Source organism: Salmo salar, chromosome 05 (genome assembly GCF_965601325.2).
Source record: "Salmo salar chromosome 05, fSalSal1, whole genome shotgun sequence".
NCBI classification, from domain to species: Eukaryota; Metazoa; Chordata; class Actinopteri; order Salmoniformes; family Salmonidae; genus Salmo; species Salmo salar.
The window spans coordinates 73,612,744-73,626,600 of NC_138295.1; the positions used below are offsets into that span (position 1 = coordinate 73,612,744).

General features: G+C 43.6%; 1 protein-coding gene across 2 annotated transcripts; it reads left to right on the top strand.

Annotated features, from left to right (window-relative positions):
* Nucleotides 1-43: 43 nt before the first annotated feature.
* LOC106605836 (uncharacterized) lies at nt 44-8,539 on the top strand. 2 transcript variants are annotated; one of them, XM_045718777.2, is made up of 8 exons: nt 44-361; nt 581-682; nt 1,693-1,773; nt 6,525-6,626; nt 6,794-6,961; nt 7,178-7,329; nt 7,501-7,598; nt 7,718-8,539. In XM_045718777.2, exons 1-8 carry the CDS (start codon nt 283-285, stop codon nt 7,842-7,844), a joined length of 909 nt encoding a protein of 302 aa, XP_045574733.1. In that variant the 5' UTR covers nt 44-282; the 3' UTR covers nt 7,845-8,539. The 2 variants fall into 2 exon arrangements, with proteins under 2 accessions (XP_045574733.1, XP_014057283.1); XM_014201808.3 differs by lacking the exon at nt 1,693-1,773 and having other exon boundaries at nt 45-361.
* Nucleotides 8,540-13,857: the final 5,318 nt, after the last annotated feature.

The following is a 13,857-nucleotide window of genomic DNA, read 5'->3' on the forward strand; positions in this document are numbered from 1 at the left end:
AATGACGAAACGTCTTTTATAAAAAAGAGTGAGTGAGCCAAAGAGAAATCAGTGAGGAAGTGTAACTTGTAATTGAAAGGAGGGATAACTTTAGTGCATTGTTTATTTAGCATTCAAGTGACACTACCGACAGAGACTAAGGAAGATCATTTAATTAGACATATTAGGTTTTTGTGTGGGAGACTTGCTACACAAGTAACTTTCTGGAGTTTTTGCTGAACAGGCTTATAGGCTTTCCAGGGAAATAGAAAGTTAGAGACCCAGACAGAAAACGAGAGAATCATGGAGATGCAAGAAATTCCCCAAGAGGAGGAAAGAGTGGTGGAAGTGGACGAGAGTCAGAGAATGCTGGAGACCTCAGGTAAAGAAAGAGAACATCTTCATCACCAAACTTGAGCTACTGGGGTAAATTTGCACCGCTTTCCTCGGAATACATCAGCATATTTTCATTTCTCTTACTGTAGGTTCAATCCTTTTAAAAAGCGTCTTAGGCTATATGCTATTTTGTGTTGTATTCTGAGAAGATTCATTTGGTCCTAAGCTTCCACATAACCTATCTGTGTGTCTGCATGTCTATCAGTCGAGGAAGCTGAATCTACAATCTATTCCAAACTGAAGAGTCCATCGGAGGACATTTATGCTGAAGCTTCTCCTGGCCAGCCCTGTGCCAGAGACAGACCAGGTACAACTGGCTATAACACTGTTATTATATTATTCATCAAATTTAATCAATGAAGTATATTTTATAAATCCATTTTTACATAAGCAGATGTCACAAAGTGATTTACAGACACCCGGCCTAAACCCCAAATATTATAATTATAAGATTATTACATTATTATTACATATGTCTGAACTAATCCTAAATTAACGGAGGTCTAAAAATGTCCTATTAAAGTAATAAACATTATTTCTACTTTTAATACGCAAGAGAGGAAAAAGAGGAATCGAGAAAGACTGAATGAGTGAGAGAGAGAAAAATAGTCAGTGCAACAGTGAAAGTAGTTTTCCCAGTTCCGAATTTTGATTACCGACACATTTCCTTGGTCTAGCCTACTATTAATGTTGTGTGTGGTATACAGTTTGCATCTGCATGTCTAGACTGTTTTGGTCATTCATTGCCAACCCTTATATGGCACATGTTACAGGTGAGGTGAAGTTGTTATAACAAAACCAGAATGTCAATGTTCCAAAATGTCCATATAACAGGATTTCTATATTTCTGACATGGAAACATGAAATAATGTGGAGAAAATCTCTAGTTTTAGGGGAGAATATTATCTAGCTTGTAACATATTGAAACCCATCTGGAGAGAAAGGACCTGTTTGTCTGTCTCACAATCAAGGCTGAGACATGATAATAGCAGACCTCCAGGCAGATCTATCGTTGAAAAACACAACCAGGCTGAATGGACATCTCTCCAAGGACTTGATATCTCTCCAGACAGTTATTCAGAACGCTGTCTCTACACACGCAGAGATAGAGAGACAGAAAGTAACAGTAGCAGCCAAAGGATTTTGGGACAGACATAGTATTACATGTATTACAGGAATTCATTATAAATCTGAAAAGGGCACGTTGCTATAGAGACGGAGAGGGATTTTTTTTTTTAATCACAGTGCATTTAGCCTTCACAGTCGCAGTCTGTGGGTCAGGAACGACAGACATGTATATACCATTTTGCCGTATAGGAGGAAGTGGAGTGAATGCCAAATTACCAGATGAGGCAAATACAAAGTTATCGGTTGAAGTGAATGAACAGCAAGAGAAAGGTAAGCAGGATTTCAATTGTTGCTCGTAGTGATTGCTTATAAAATGTCTGATGGTGCCTGCCATATAACAAAGCCAGGGCCGTCCAAGAACGATACCTATAACGAACTATAACATCAAACAATTGAACTCGTTCTAATTCAAGTGAACAGGAGCGTTCACATTACAACTATAACTACAAAAGTAGTGGATAACGAGATCTATCTATCGTTTGGGGTCACTTTCAGAGCGATGTTTACCCAGTCCCTAACAACCAATCAAAAAGGCGCTCTTGGCTCTAGCTGCGTGAGTCTGCACAGAGAGGAGGGCACAGTAAACTTGCCTAAAGAAAATAATGTACTTTTTTACTTCATACATTTTCCCTGACACCCAAAAGTACTCTTTACATTTTGACAGGAAAATTGTCAAATTCATGCACTTATCAAGGGAACATCCCTGGTCATCCCTACTGCCTCTGATCTGTCGGACTACCTAAACACAAATGCTTCATTTGTAAATTAATGTCGGAGTGTTGGTGTGCCTCTGGCTATCCGTAAATAAAACATTTAATAAAAATGATGCCGTCTGATTTGCATAATATAAGGGATTAGAAATTATTAATACTTTTACTTTTGATACTTAAGTATATTTTAGCAATTCCATTTACTTTTGATACTTAAGTATATTTAAAACCAAATACTTTTAGACTTTTACTCAAGTAGTATTTTACTGGGTGACTTTCACTTTTAGTTTAGTCATTTTCTATTAAGGTATCTTTATTTTTACTCAAGTATGATGATTGAGTACTTTTTTCACCACAGCTGATATAGAACGACTTGGGAGAATGATGATACATGACAAACAGCGCGTATAAGGCCATATTTTCCGATGGTACAGTACCAGTCAAAAGTTTGGACACACCTACTATTTCAAGGGGTTTTCTTTATTTTTACTATTTTCTACATTGTAGAATAATAGTGAAGACATCAACTATGAAATAACACATGGAATCATGTAGTAACCAAAAAAGGGTTAAAAAAAACGAAATATATTTGAGATTCTTCAAAGTAGCCACCCTTTGCCTTGATGACAGCTTTGCACACTCTTGGCATTCTCTCAACCAGCTTCATGTGGTAGTCACCTGGAATGCATTTCAATTAACAGGTGTGCCTTGTTAAAAGTTAATTTGTGGAATTTCTTTACTTCTGAATGCGTTTGAACCAATCAGTTGTGTTGTGACAAGGTAACGCTTCGAGCACACCGACTGTATTATTGCGTTTTGATACACCAGAAGTACATACATTTCCAATGGAACGCTGCGTTTGCCTTCCAGCATTGCGTTGCAGAGGCAGTTGCAGTGCGTTCTGTGTTCTGGATTTTTTTGTTGTTATTCTGTCTCTCACTGTTCAAATAAACCTACCATTAAAATTATAGACTGATCATTTCTTTGTCAGTGGGCAAACGTACAAAATCAGCAGGGGATCAAATACTTTTTTCCCTCACTGTACACTCTTAGAGAAAAAGGTTCCAAAAGTGTCCTTCTGCTTTCCCCATAGGATAACCATTTTATGTTCCAGGTATAACCCTTTGGGGAAAATGTTATACATGGAACCCAATAGGGTTCTACTTGGAACCAAAAGGGGTACTACCTGGAACCAAAAATGGATCTCCTATGGGGACAGCCGGAGAACCCTTTTAAGTAGATAGTACCATTCTTTCTAATAGTAGAGTTGGCCTGGGCTACAGTTTATTGATATAGTCATAGACTGAATTGTAGTGTTTCAAGACATTGTTAATGATGGCTGATGAGTATTACAATATAATTAGTAGAGCATAATAAACAGTAAGGAGGTAGCTATATGAGTAGATATAATATGTGGGCGGAATTCAAGTTAAACACAATATTGATAATTATTTTGAATTATATTTTAGATTCTTGGCGACAGGGGACTCCTACAGGACCATTGGATTCAGCTTCCGAGTTGGACGGTCCACGGTGGCTGGCATTGTCCCCTCTGTGGCACAAGCCATTTGGGACTGTCTGGTTGGTGAATACATGCCTGCCATCGCTGCTGAGTTCCTGTAGAGGTGGAATTTCCCCAACTGTCTTGGCTCCATTGACGGGAAACATGTAGTAATCCAGGCTCCACCGTGCTCAGGTTCGCAATTCTACAACAAGGGTACATATTAAGTTGTACTCTTGGCTGTTGTAGATGCCATCTACTATTTCTGTGTTGTCGATGTTGGTGCTTATGGCAAGTGAAGTGATGGCTGGACCCTCCGGGACTCTGCCTTCGGCCAGGCACTTCAGGATGGCACCTTGGAGATTCCACCACCTGCATCACTCCCTGGGGCTGAAGACCTGGGACCTGTTCCCCACGTCTTCATCAGCAATGAGGGCTTCCTTTTGAGACCCGACCTCATGAGGCCCTACGCTGGACGACAGCTGCCATTGCCAAAGCCTGTAAGGATCTTTAACAAACGACTGTCCAGGGCAAGGTTAGTTGTTGAATGTGCCTTTGGGATTCTGGCAGCCCGGTGGAGAATGTATTGGAGAGTGCTTGGTCTCAGCCCCTCAAATGTCGATGCCTGCGTGAAGGCCACATGTGTTCTCTATAACTACCTGCGGAGGTCATTCCAGGAGCCGCTCCGGATGGAGATGGGCACGCCAAATGGTCACCTACCTGATGTCACCAGGGCAGGTGCCAACAACGCCCCCAGACAGGCACTCCAGGTGAGGGAGAAGCTGACCACCTACATCTCATCGCCAGCAGGTGAAGTCCCATGGCAGTATGCCGTGGAGTGAAACTGCTCTTTTAAGAGCCCCCTAACACAAAGGTTATTTTAAGAACCATCCACCGTTGTCCATAAAATTGCATTTTTTTTCCCCAGTATCATTGTCTCTCTTCATTTGGAAGTTATATTTAAGTGAAATTTGGGAGTAAAGACCACACCTTAAGCCCAAATAAATGCTTCAGAGTTCAACAGACACATCTCAACATAAACTGTTCAGAGGAGACTGCATGAATCAGGCCTTCATGGGAACTCCTTCAAGACTGTTGGAAAAGCGTTCCTCATGAAGTTGGTTGAGAGAATGCCAAGAGTGTGCAAAGCTGTCATCAAGGCAAAGGGTGGCTATTTTAACATTTTTTTAGTTACTACATGATTCCATATGTGTTATTTTATCGTTTTGATGTCTTCACTATTATTCTACAATGTAAAAAATACAGAAAAACCCTTGAATGAATAGGTGTGTCCAAACTTTTGACTGGTACAGTATATGTTAATGCCAATACATCCTGACAAAATACACACTCTGACTGTCCTGCTAATGTGCCTTTCGGAACCTTGTAAACTGTCGAGAAAAGACGCATTACTGATCAAAATGGTTGCCTAGGCTAGATTATTATTATTTCAGAATGAAACAGGTATTCAAAACGCAAGGCTTTTTCCAAATTGGGCACTAGAATTACTTTAAAAATATGAATGTTTACATTACTTATTTTATTGATTTCCCACCATTTTATAAGTCAGAAGACAGCCATCCAGAGCTTCCTAGGACTACGTCAACATCCTTTGTCGAATAAACTTGTATTTGCCTCCCTTTGGTGGTTGGCTGCATCATTACATCTATTTATATCACTTTACTGCAGCGTTAGGTCAAAGGGGCGGTCCTTAGAAAAACATTTATCCGTCTTGACTGCTTCATGGCACAGACATGGCAAAGCAATTGCTGAATTTGTCTCGAGCAGGCGGATCTAAATACATAACTTTCATAGCTCTACGATAAAGATTGCGACCTACACACTCACAAGTTTGTGAGGAAGTCAAACATTTTATGTCGGAGGCAGATACATTGCATGTGTTCAGAATGACACAATCGAGCCCTTTACATGGCCCTTCTCCACTTGTCTATAGGAGGGATGCAAGCTGTTTAAATGGCCCAAATGTTGATTTAGACGTTCACACATTTAACAGATTTTGACTATCATTAATGTAATAAAGAAGGTGAAATATTTTGGGTAGTTGTTCCTACAGCAGATTATAACTATATATGGGCATATTATAAAGTTTAAAAAGGCTTATTCATTCATACAAAATAAATAAATCATATTATCATATTTGTATTATACTTGTATTGTGTATTAGATCATATGGGTTGAAAAGTGTTATTATCTCAGACATAAATAAATAATTCCAGGTGACAGCCATAGGTCATAGCTTTCTAGGGGGGAAACACTACTACATTAATAAAATATTGATCTCTTGCTAGATTGATGACTAAGATCACAGTGAAACAGTGAAAAACGTCAGTCAGCTTTTAAACCTTGAGACAATTGATGCATGGATTGTGTATGTGTGCCATTCAGAGGGTGAATGGGCAAGACAAAAGATTTAAGTGCCTTTGAACGGGGTATGGTAGTAGGTGCCAGGCGTACCGGTTGTAGTTTTTCAAGAACTGCAACGCTGCTGGATTTTTCACACTTAACCGTTTCCTGTGTGTATCATGAATGGTCCAGCACCCAAAGAACATCCAGCCAACTTGACACAACTGTGGGAAGCGTTGGAGTCAACATGGGCCAGCGTCCCTGTGGAACGCTTTCAACACCTTGTAGAGTCCACGTCTCGACAAATTCAGGCTGTTCTAAGGGGAAAAGGGGGGTCCAAATCAATATTAGGAAGGTGTTCCTAATGCTTTGTACACTCAGTGTATAATGTTATTGTTTTCGTCTTTGGTGTGGATGGCCCTTAAGACTATTCTTTCCTTGTCTAGACCTGCAGGTCCTGGGGAACGTTGGTCTGTACCGCGCAGTGTGTTTACTACTGTCTGTCATCTGTCTGGTTCTACTGCTCATCATCATCATCCTCTGTGTCTGTGAGTATCATAGACTTTCTATTCTAGAGTAGTGATTTAGAAACAGGCAAGACTCATTATTTTGATAGAATATCTAGCATGTTGTTTTAGATATCCTTCTATGCAAAAAAGAACTAACCAAATGTGTAATAGGATTCCATTCTCTTTTTTTCTTCATTATTCTCTAGTTCCATCCCAGCCTCAGGTCTGTCATGGAACTGAAAAGGGGATTGAGGCTAAAGAGAAGGGGAGTGTGACTGAAAAAGGGATTGAGGCTAAAGAGGAGAGGTTCCAGTCCACTGAGGTGTGCAGCCTGCAGACATGCCAAGCACAATACTTCCAACAACAGAGCCAGGGTGAGTCCACCACTGTAGTGTGTTAGTCTAATGTAACCTATTCAACTATATCGCTCTACATATTGTCAATGTATCGATCTAATGCTTTGAGATGTATTGTACCACTACAGTGTTTTCTCTTTGACTTCATACCACGCTAATAATAATTATTAAACCTACATGTATTAATTGAACTACATGTTGTACTTGAAGAGTAATTTCCCTCCTTTCCTCCAGCACCTGCCTGCCACAAGTGTGATGAAGGCTGGCTGCACTTTGAGAGCTCCTGCTACTTCCTCTCCAGAGACAGAATGAACTGGGACGAGAGCAGGGACGAGTGTAAGAAGAGAGGGGCAGATCTGGCCGTCATAACAAACAAAACAGTGCAGGTGGTTCTACTACAATTGTTACTCCTCTCTTGTTACCTCGTTTCTCTTCTTTGTATAACAGTGACCATGCAATGATGATAGCAAAGCAACAGTGATTGTATGACAATCATACATAACATTTGGATTGACGAAGGTTACTAATAGTCCAATAAAAACGGTGTATTCTCCCAGACCTTTCTAACGAAGAAGGGAAACCTGATGTACTGGATCGGCCTGAGACAGAGAACCAGGAACTGGGTTTGGGTCAACAACACTGCACTGGGACAGAGGTGAGACAACCGATGATGATGTTTATTGGCCTTCAAGACGACAAACAGACTATGTTATCCAGAAATGAAAATAATTGTAATGTTTTAGTATGAGCTGTTCCCTTTCCTCTCATTGATAGTTACTGGTCAGGATCCAACAGACAAGGGGATTGTGGGTTACTGACAGGAAGGGATCCTCCTGAGAGAAGCTGGAGCTCCACATCATGTGACGATTACAGCTTCTACATCTGCCAGAGGGGGCACTAAAGGACAGACTTCACCATCTGCCAGCAGTCACCAACCCTGGTCCTGGAGATCTATACGATGTACAGGCTTTTGTTACAGCCCAGCAGTAAGACACATGATTTAGCTAGTCAATGAATCACCTTGATTAGCTGAATCATTTAAGTGTTGTACACCATGTAGGTCAGCAGGGTTGGTGGCCACTGCCATATTCCAACTAAGAAACATGTCAATACTCCTATTCCATAGCCTTTTAAACCACGATTACGCATCTCTATCAATAGCCTTTTAAACCACGATTACGCATCTCTATCAATAGCCTTTTAAACCACGATTACGCATCTCTATCAATAGCCTTTTAAACCTTGATTATACACTTTATGACATACTTCTATGTTATAATTCATTCATTAGACATCCAGGTTTGACCAATGATGGTAAATATAATCACATTACAGTTAGTTATGCCTTGTGAAGAACAATCAAGTCGGCCTGCCAGTTTCAGTTAGAACTTGCACTAGATTAACACTCTATATTGCACTTATTTGCTTGTTATGCTGAGATGTTTGTATATGTTTTCTTAATGCCTTTGAATGTGATAATGACCTACATGATTATGTGCATTAACCAATCATTAGGTTTTAAGTATTGATTCACAATCCTGAAAGAAACAAAAGTTTAATATAATTTGTCCCTGTAATAAAGAATCAGTTATTATACTGTCTTGTCAAATCTTTCATAAAAAGTGTTCATGTGCTTTACTTGGAATGATAAAGTAACATGGTCCAAGAAAATTGAAATAGAATCTAGTCTACATTTCAACCCAGTCATACCCATGTACAAATATTTTGTTTTTGACATGTAATACTGCATATACAGTTGAAGTCGGAAGTTTACATACACCTTAGCCAAATACATTTAAACTCAGTTTTTCACAATTCCTGACATTTACTCCTAGTAAAAATTCCCTGTCTTAGGTCAGTTAGAATCACCACTTTATTTTAAGAATGTGAAATGTCAGAATAATAGTAGAGTGAATGATTTATTTCAGCTTTTATTTCCTTCATCACATTCCCAGTGGGTTAGAAGTTTACATACACTCAATTAGTATTTGGTAGCATTGCCTTTAAATTGTTTAACTTCCCTGGGGCAAGCGTCCCACCCTAGTCAACAGCCAGTGGAATCGCGTGGCGCGAAATACAAATACCTCAAAAATTCTATAACTTCAATTTCTCAAACATATGACTATTTTACACCATTTTAAAGACAAGACTCTCGTTAATCTAACCACATTGTCCGATTTCAAAAAGGCTTTACAGCGAAAGCAAAACATTAGATTATGTCAGGAGAGTACCCTGCCAAAAATAATCACACAGCCATTTTCAAAGCAAGCATATATGTCACAAAATCCAAAACTACAGCTAAATGAAGCACTAACGTTTGATGATCTTCATCAGATGACACTCCTAGGACATTATGTTATACAATACATGCATGTTTTGTTCAATCAAGTTCATATTTATATCAAAAACCAGCTTTTTACATTAGCATGTGATGTTCAGAACTAGCATACCCACCGAAAACTTCCGGTGAATTGACTAAATTACTCATGATAAACGTTCACAAAATACATAACAATTATTTTAAGAATTATAGATACAGAACTCCTTTATGTAATCGCGGTGTCAGATTTTAAAATAGCTTTTCGGCGAAAGCACATTTTGCAATATTCTGAGTACATAGCTCGGCCATCACGGCTAGCTATTTTGACACCCACCAAGTTTGGGACTCACTAAACTCAGAATTACTATTCGAAAAATTGGATTACCTTTGCTGTTCTTCGTCAGAATGCACTCCCAAGACTTCTACTTCAACAACAAATGTTGTTTTGGTTCCAAATAATCCATAGTTATATTCAAATAGTTCCGTTTTGTTCGTGCGTTCAGGTCACTATCCGAAGGGTGATGCGCGAGTGCATTTCGTGACAAAAGATTTCAAAATATTCCATTAACGTACGTAGAAGCATGTCAAACGCTGTATAAAATAAATTTTTATGCAATTTTTCTCGTAAAATAGCGATAATATTCCAACCGGGCAACGTTGTATTCATTCAAAGGCTGAAAGAAAAAAATTGAGAATTCTCGTGAACGTGCATCTCAGTCTCACTGTCCCCAGGCTGACCACTCACAAACAGCGCTGTTGTACTTTGCCCAGAGACAGCAGACACCCCATTCCACTTTCTGGCGGCTTTAGAGAGCCAATGGGAGCCTTAGAAAGTGTCACGTTACAGCACAGATGCTGTATTTTCGATAGAGATGCAACAGAAGGACAACAAATTGTCAGACAGGGCATTTCCTGTATGGAATCTTCTCAGGTTTTGGCCTCCCATATGAGTTATGTTATACTCACAGACACCATTCAAACAGTTTTAGAAACTTTAGAGTGTTTTCTATCCAAATCTCCTAATTATATGCATATTCTCGTTTCTGGGCAAGAGTAGTAGTTTAAATCGGGTACGTTTTTTATCAGGCCGTGCAAATACTGCCCCCTAGCCCCAACAGGTTTTAACTTGGGTCAAACGTTTGTAGGCCTCCTTGCTCACACACGCTTTTTCACTTCTGCCCACACATTTTCTATGGGATTGACGTTAGGGCTTTGTGATGGCCACTCCAATACCTTGACTTTGTTGTCCTTAAGCCATTTTGCCACAACTTTGGAATTATGCCTGGTGTCATTGTCCATTTGGAAGACCCATTTGTGACCAAGCTCTAACTTCCTGACTGATGTCTTGAGATGTTACTTCAATGTATCCACATCATTTTCCTACCTCATAATGCCATCTATTTTGTGAAGTGCACCAGTCCCTCTTGCAGCAAAGCACCCCCACAACATGATGCTGCCACCCTGTGCTTCACGGTTGGGATGGTGTTCTTCGGCTTGCAAGCCTCCCCCTTTTTCCTCCAAACATAACGATGGTCATTATGGCCAAACGGTATTATTTTTGTTTCATCAGACCAGAGGACATTTCTCCAAAAAGTACGATCTTTGTCCCCATGTGCAGTTGCAAACCGTAGTCTGGCTTCTTTATGGCGGTTTTGGAGTAGTGGCTTCTTCCTTGCCGAGCGGCCTTTCAGGTTATGTCGATATAGGACTCGTTTTACTGTGGATATAGATACATTTGAACCTGTTTCCTCCAGCATCTTCACAAGGTCCTTTGCTGTTGTTCTGGGATTGATTTGCACTTTTCGCACCAAAGTATGTTCATCTCTAGGAGACAGAACGCGTCTCCTTCCTGAGCAGTATGACGGCTGCGTGGTCCCATGGCGTTTATACTTGCGGACTATTGTTTGTACAGATGAACGTGATACCTTCAGGCGTTTGGAAATTGCTCCCAAGGATGAACCGTACTTGTGGAGGTCTACAATTTTTTTCTGAGGTCTTGGCTGATTTCTTTTGATTTTCCCATGATGTCAAGCAAAGAGACACTGAATTTGAAGGTAGGCCTTGAAATATATCCACAGATACACCTCCAATTGACTCAAATGATATCAATTAGCCTGTCAGAAGCTTCTAAAGCCATTACATTTTCTGGAATTTTCCAAGCTGTTTAAAGGCCCAGTCAACTTAGTGTATGTAAACTTCTGACCCACTGGAATTGTGATACAGTGGATTATAAATTAAATAATCTGTCTGTAAACAATTGTTGGAAAAATTACTTGTGTCATGCACAAAGTAGATGTCCTAACCGACTTGCCAAAACTATAGTTTGTTAACAAGAAATGTGTGGAGTTGTAACGCCCTGGCCATAGAGAGGGGTTTTTTGTTCTTTATTTTGGTTAGGCCAGGGTGTTACATTGGGTGGCGTTCTATGTTCCTTTTTCTATGTTTTGGTATTTCTTTGTTTTGGGCCATGTGTGTGGCTCCCAATCAGGCACAGCTGAAGCTCGTTGCTGCTGATTGGGAGTCACACATAAGGAGCATGTTTTTCCTTTGGGGTTTGTGGGAAATTGTTTCTGTTTGAGTATTTTCCTAACAGGACTGTTTGTTGTCGTTTTTGTACATTTTGTAGTGTTCTCTTGTTTATTTGAATTAAAATTCTAATGATGAACACATCCTCTGCTGCACCTTGGTTCCCTCTTCCAGACAGCCGTAACAGAATTACCCACCAACAACGGACCAATCAGCAGAGGAAGGAGCAGCACAAGGAGAGGCACCAGGAGAAAAGCTATCTGGAGTCATGGACTTGGGAGGAAATCCTGGACGGGAAAGGACCATGGACTCAAGCTGGGGATTATCGCCGCCCACAGTGGGAGATCGAGGCGGCGAGAGCTGAGAGGCGCTGGTATGAGGAGAGGGAGCGCAACGGACACGGGAGGCAGCCCCACAATTTTTTGGGGGGGGGGCACACGGGGAGATTGGCGGAGTCAGGTGGTAGACCTAAGCCAACTCCCCGTGCTTACCGGAAGCAGCGTGGTACTGGTAAGACACCGTGTTATGCTGTGGAGCGCACGGTGTCCCCAGTGCGCGTTCAAAGCCCGGTGCGCTACATACCAGCCCCCCGCAAGTGCCATGCGAGTGCAGGCATCGAGCCAGGGCGGATGGTGCCAGCTCAGCGCGTCTGGTCTCCAGTGCGCCTCCTCGGTCCAGGTTATCCTGCGCCGGCGTTGCGCACTGTGTCTCCAGAGCGCTGGGAGGGTCCAGTTCGCCCAATGCCTGCTCTCCGCCCGTGCCGGGCCAAAGTGGGCATTCAGCCTGGAGTGTGGGTAAAGAGTGTCCGTACCAGAACTCCAGTGCTCCCCCACAGCCCGGTTTATCCTGTGCCTCCTCCTCGGACCAGGCCTCCAGTGGGTCTCCCTATCCTGGTCCATCCTGTGCCACCTCCCAGGACCAGGCCTCCAGTGGGTCTCCCCATCCTGGTCCATCCTGTGCCACCTCCCAGGACTAGGCCTCCAGTGGGTCTCCGCATCCTGGTCCGTCCTGTGCCACCTCCCAGGACTAGGCCTCCAGTGGGTCTCACCTGTCCAGAGCAGTCAGAGCTGCCCGCCAGTCAACAGTCGCCAGAGCTGCCCGCCAGTCAACAGTCGCCAGAGCTGCCCGCCAGTCAACAGTCGCCAGAGCTGCCCGCCAGTCAACAGTCGCCAGAGCTGCCCGCCAGTCAACAGTCGTCAGAGCTGCCCGCCAGTCAACAGTCGTCAGAGCTGCCCGCCAGTCAACAGTCGTCAGAGCTGCCCGCCAGTCAACAGTCGTCAGAGCTGCCCGCCAGTCAACAGTCGTCAGAGCTGCCCGCCAGTCAACAGTCGTCAGAGCTGCCCGCCAGTCAACAGTCGCCAGAGAGGTCAGAATGCGCTGAACTGCCGGAGTGGCCAGACTGCGCTGAACTGCCGGAGTGGCCAGACTGCGCTGAACTGCCGGAGTGGCCAGACTGCGCTGAACTGCCGGAGTGGCCAGACTGCCCTGAACTGCCGGAGTGGCCAGACTGCCCTGAACTGCCGGAGTGGCCAGGGACGCCCGCCAGCCCGGTGAGTCCTGTGCCTACGCCTAGGGCCAGGCCTCTGTCATGTCTCCCCAGCCTGGTGAGTCCTGTGCCTGTGCCCAGGGCCAGGCATCCATCATGTCTTCCCAGCCTGGTGAATCCTGGGTCAGTGCCGTCGGAGCCGCCAGGGACGTCCGCCAGCCGGGCGCAGCCAGGGACGCCCGCCAGCCGGGCGCAGCCAGGGTCGCCCGCCAGCCGGGCGCAACCTTCGCCGCCGGGCGCAACCAGGGTCGCCCGCCAGCCGGGCGCAACCATCGCCGGCCGCCAGCCGGGCGCAGCCAGGGTCGCCCGCCAGCCGGGCGCAACCATCGCCGCCCGCCAGCCGGGCGCAGCCAGGGTCGCCCGCCAGCCGGGCGCAACCATCGCCGGCCGCCAGCCGGGCACAGCCAGGGTCGCCCGCCAGCCGGGCGCAACCATCGCCGCCCGCCAGCCGGGCGCAGTCAGCGTCGCCCACCAGACCTTCGGCGCGGCCAGGTGTGCCACCTAAGAGGGCGACGTCAAGGG

What these genes read in the sequence shown, in the direction of transcription:
- LOC106605836 (XM_045718777.2), top strand. Translation starts at nt 283, where the DNA reads ATGGAGATGCAAGAAATTCCCCAAGAGGAGGAAAGAGTGGTGGAAGTG. An exon ending in GAGAATGCTGGAGACCTCAG is followed by an intron (nt 362 to 580) that starts GTAAAGAAAGAG and finishes CATGTCTATCAG; the next exon opens with TCGAGGAAGCTGAATCTACA. An exon ending in AACACTGCACTGGGACAGAG is followed by an intron (nt 7,599 to 7,717) that starts GTGAGACAACCG and finishes TCTCATTGATAG; the next exon opens with TTACTGGTCAGGATCCAACA.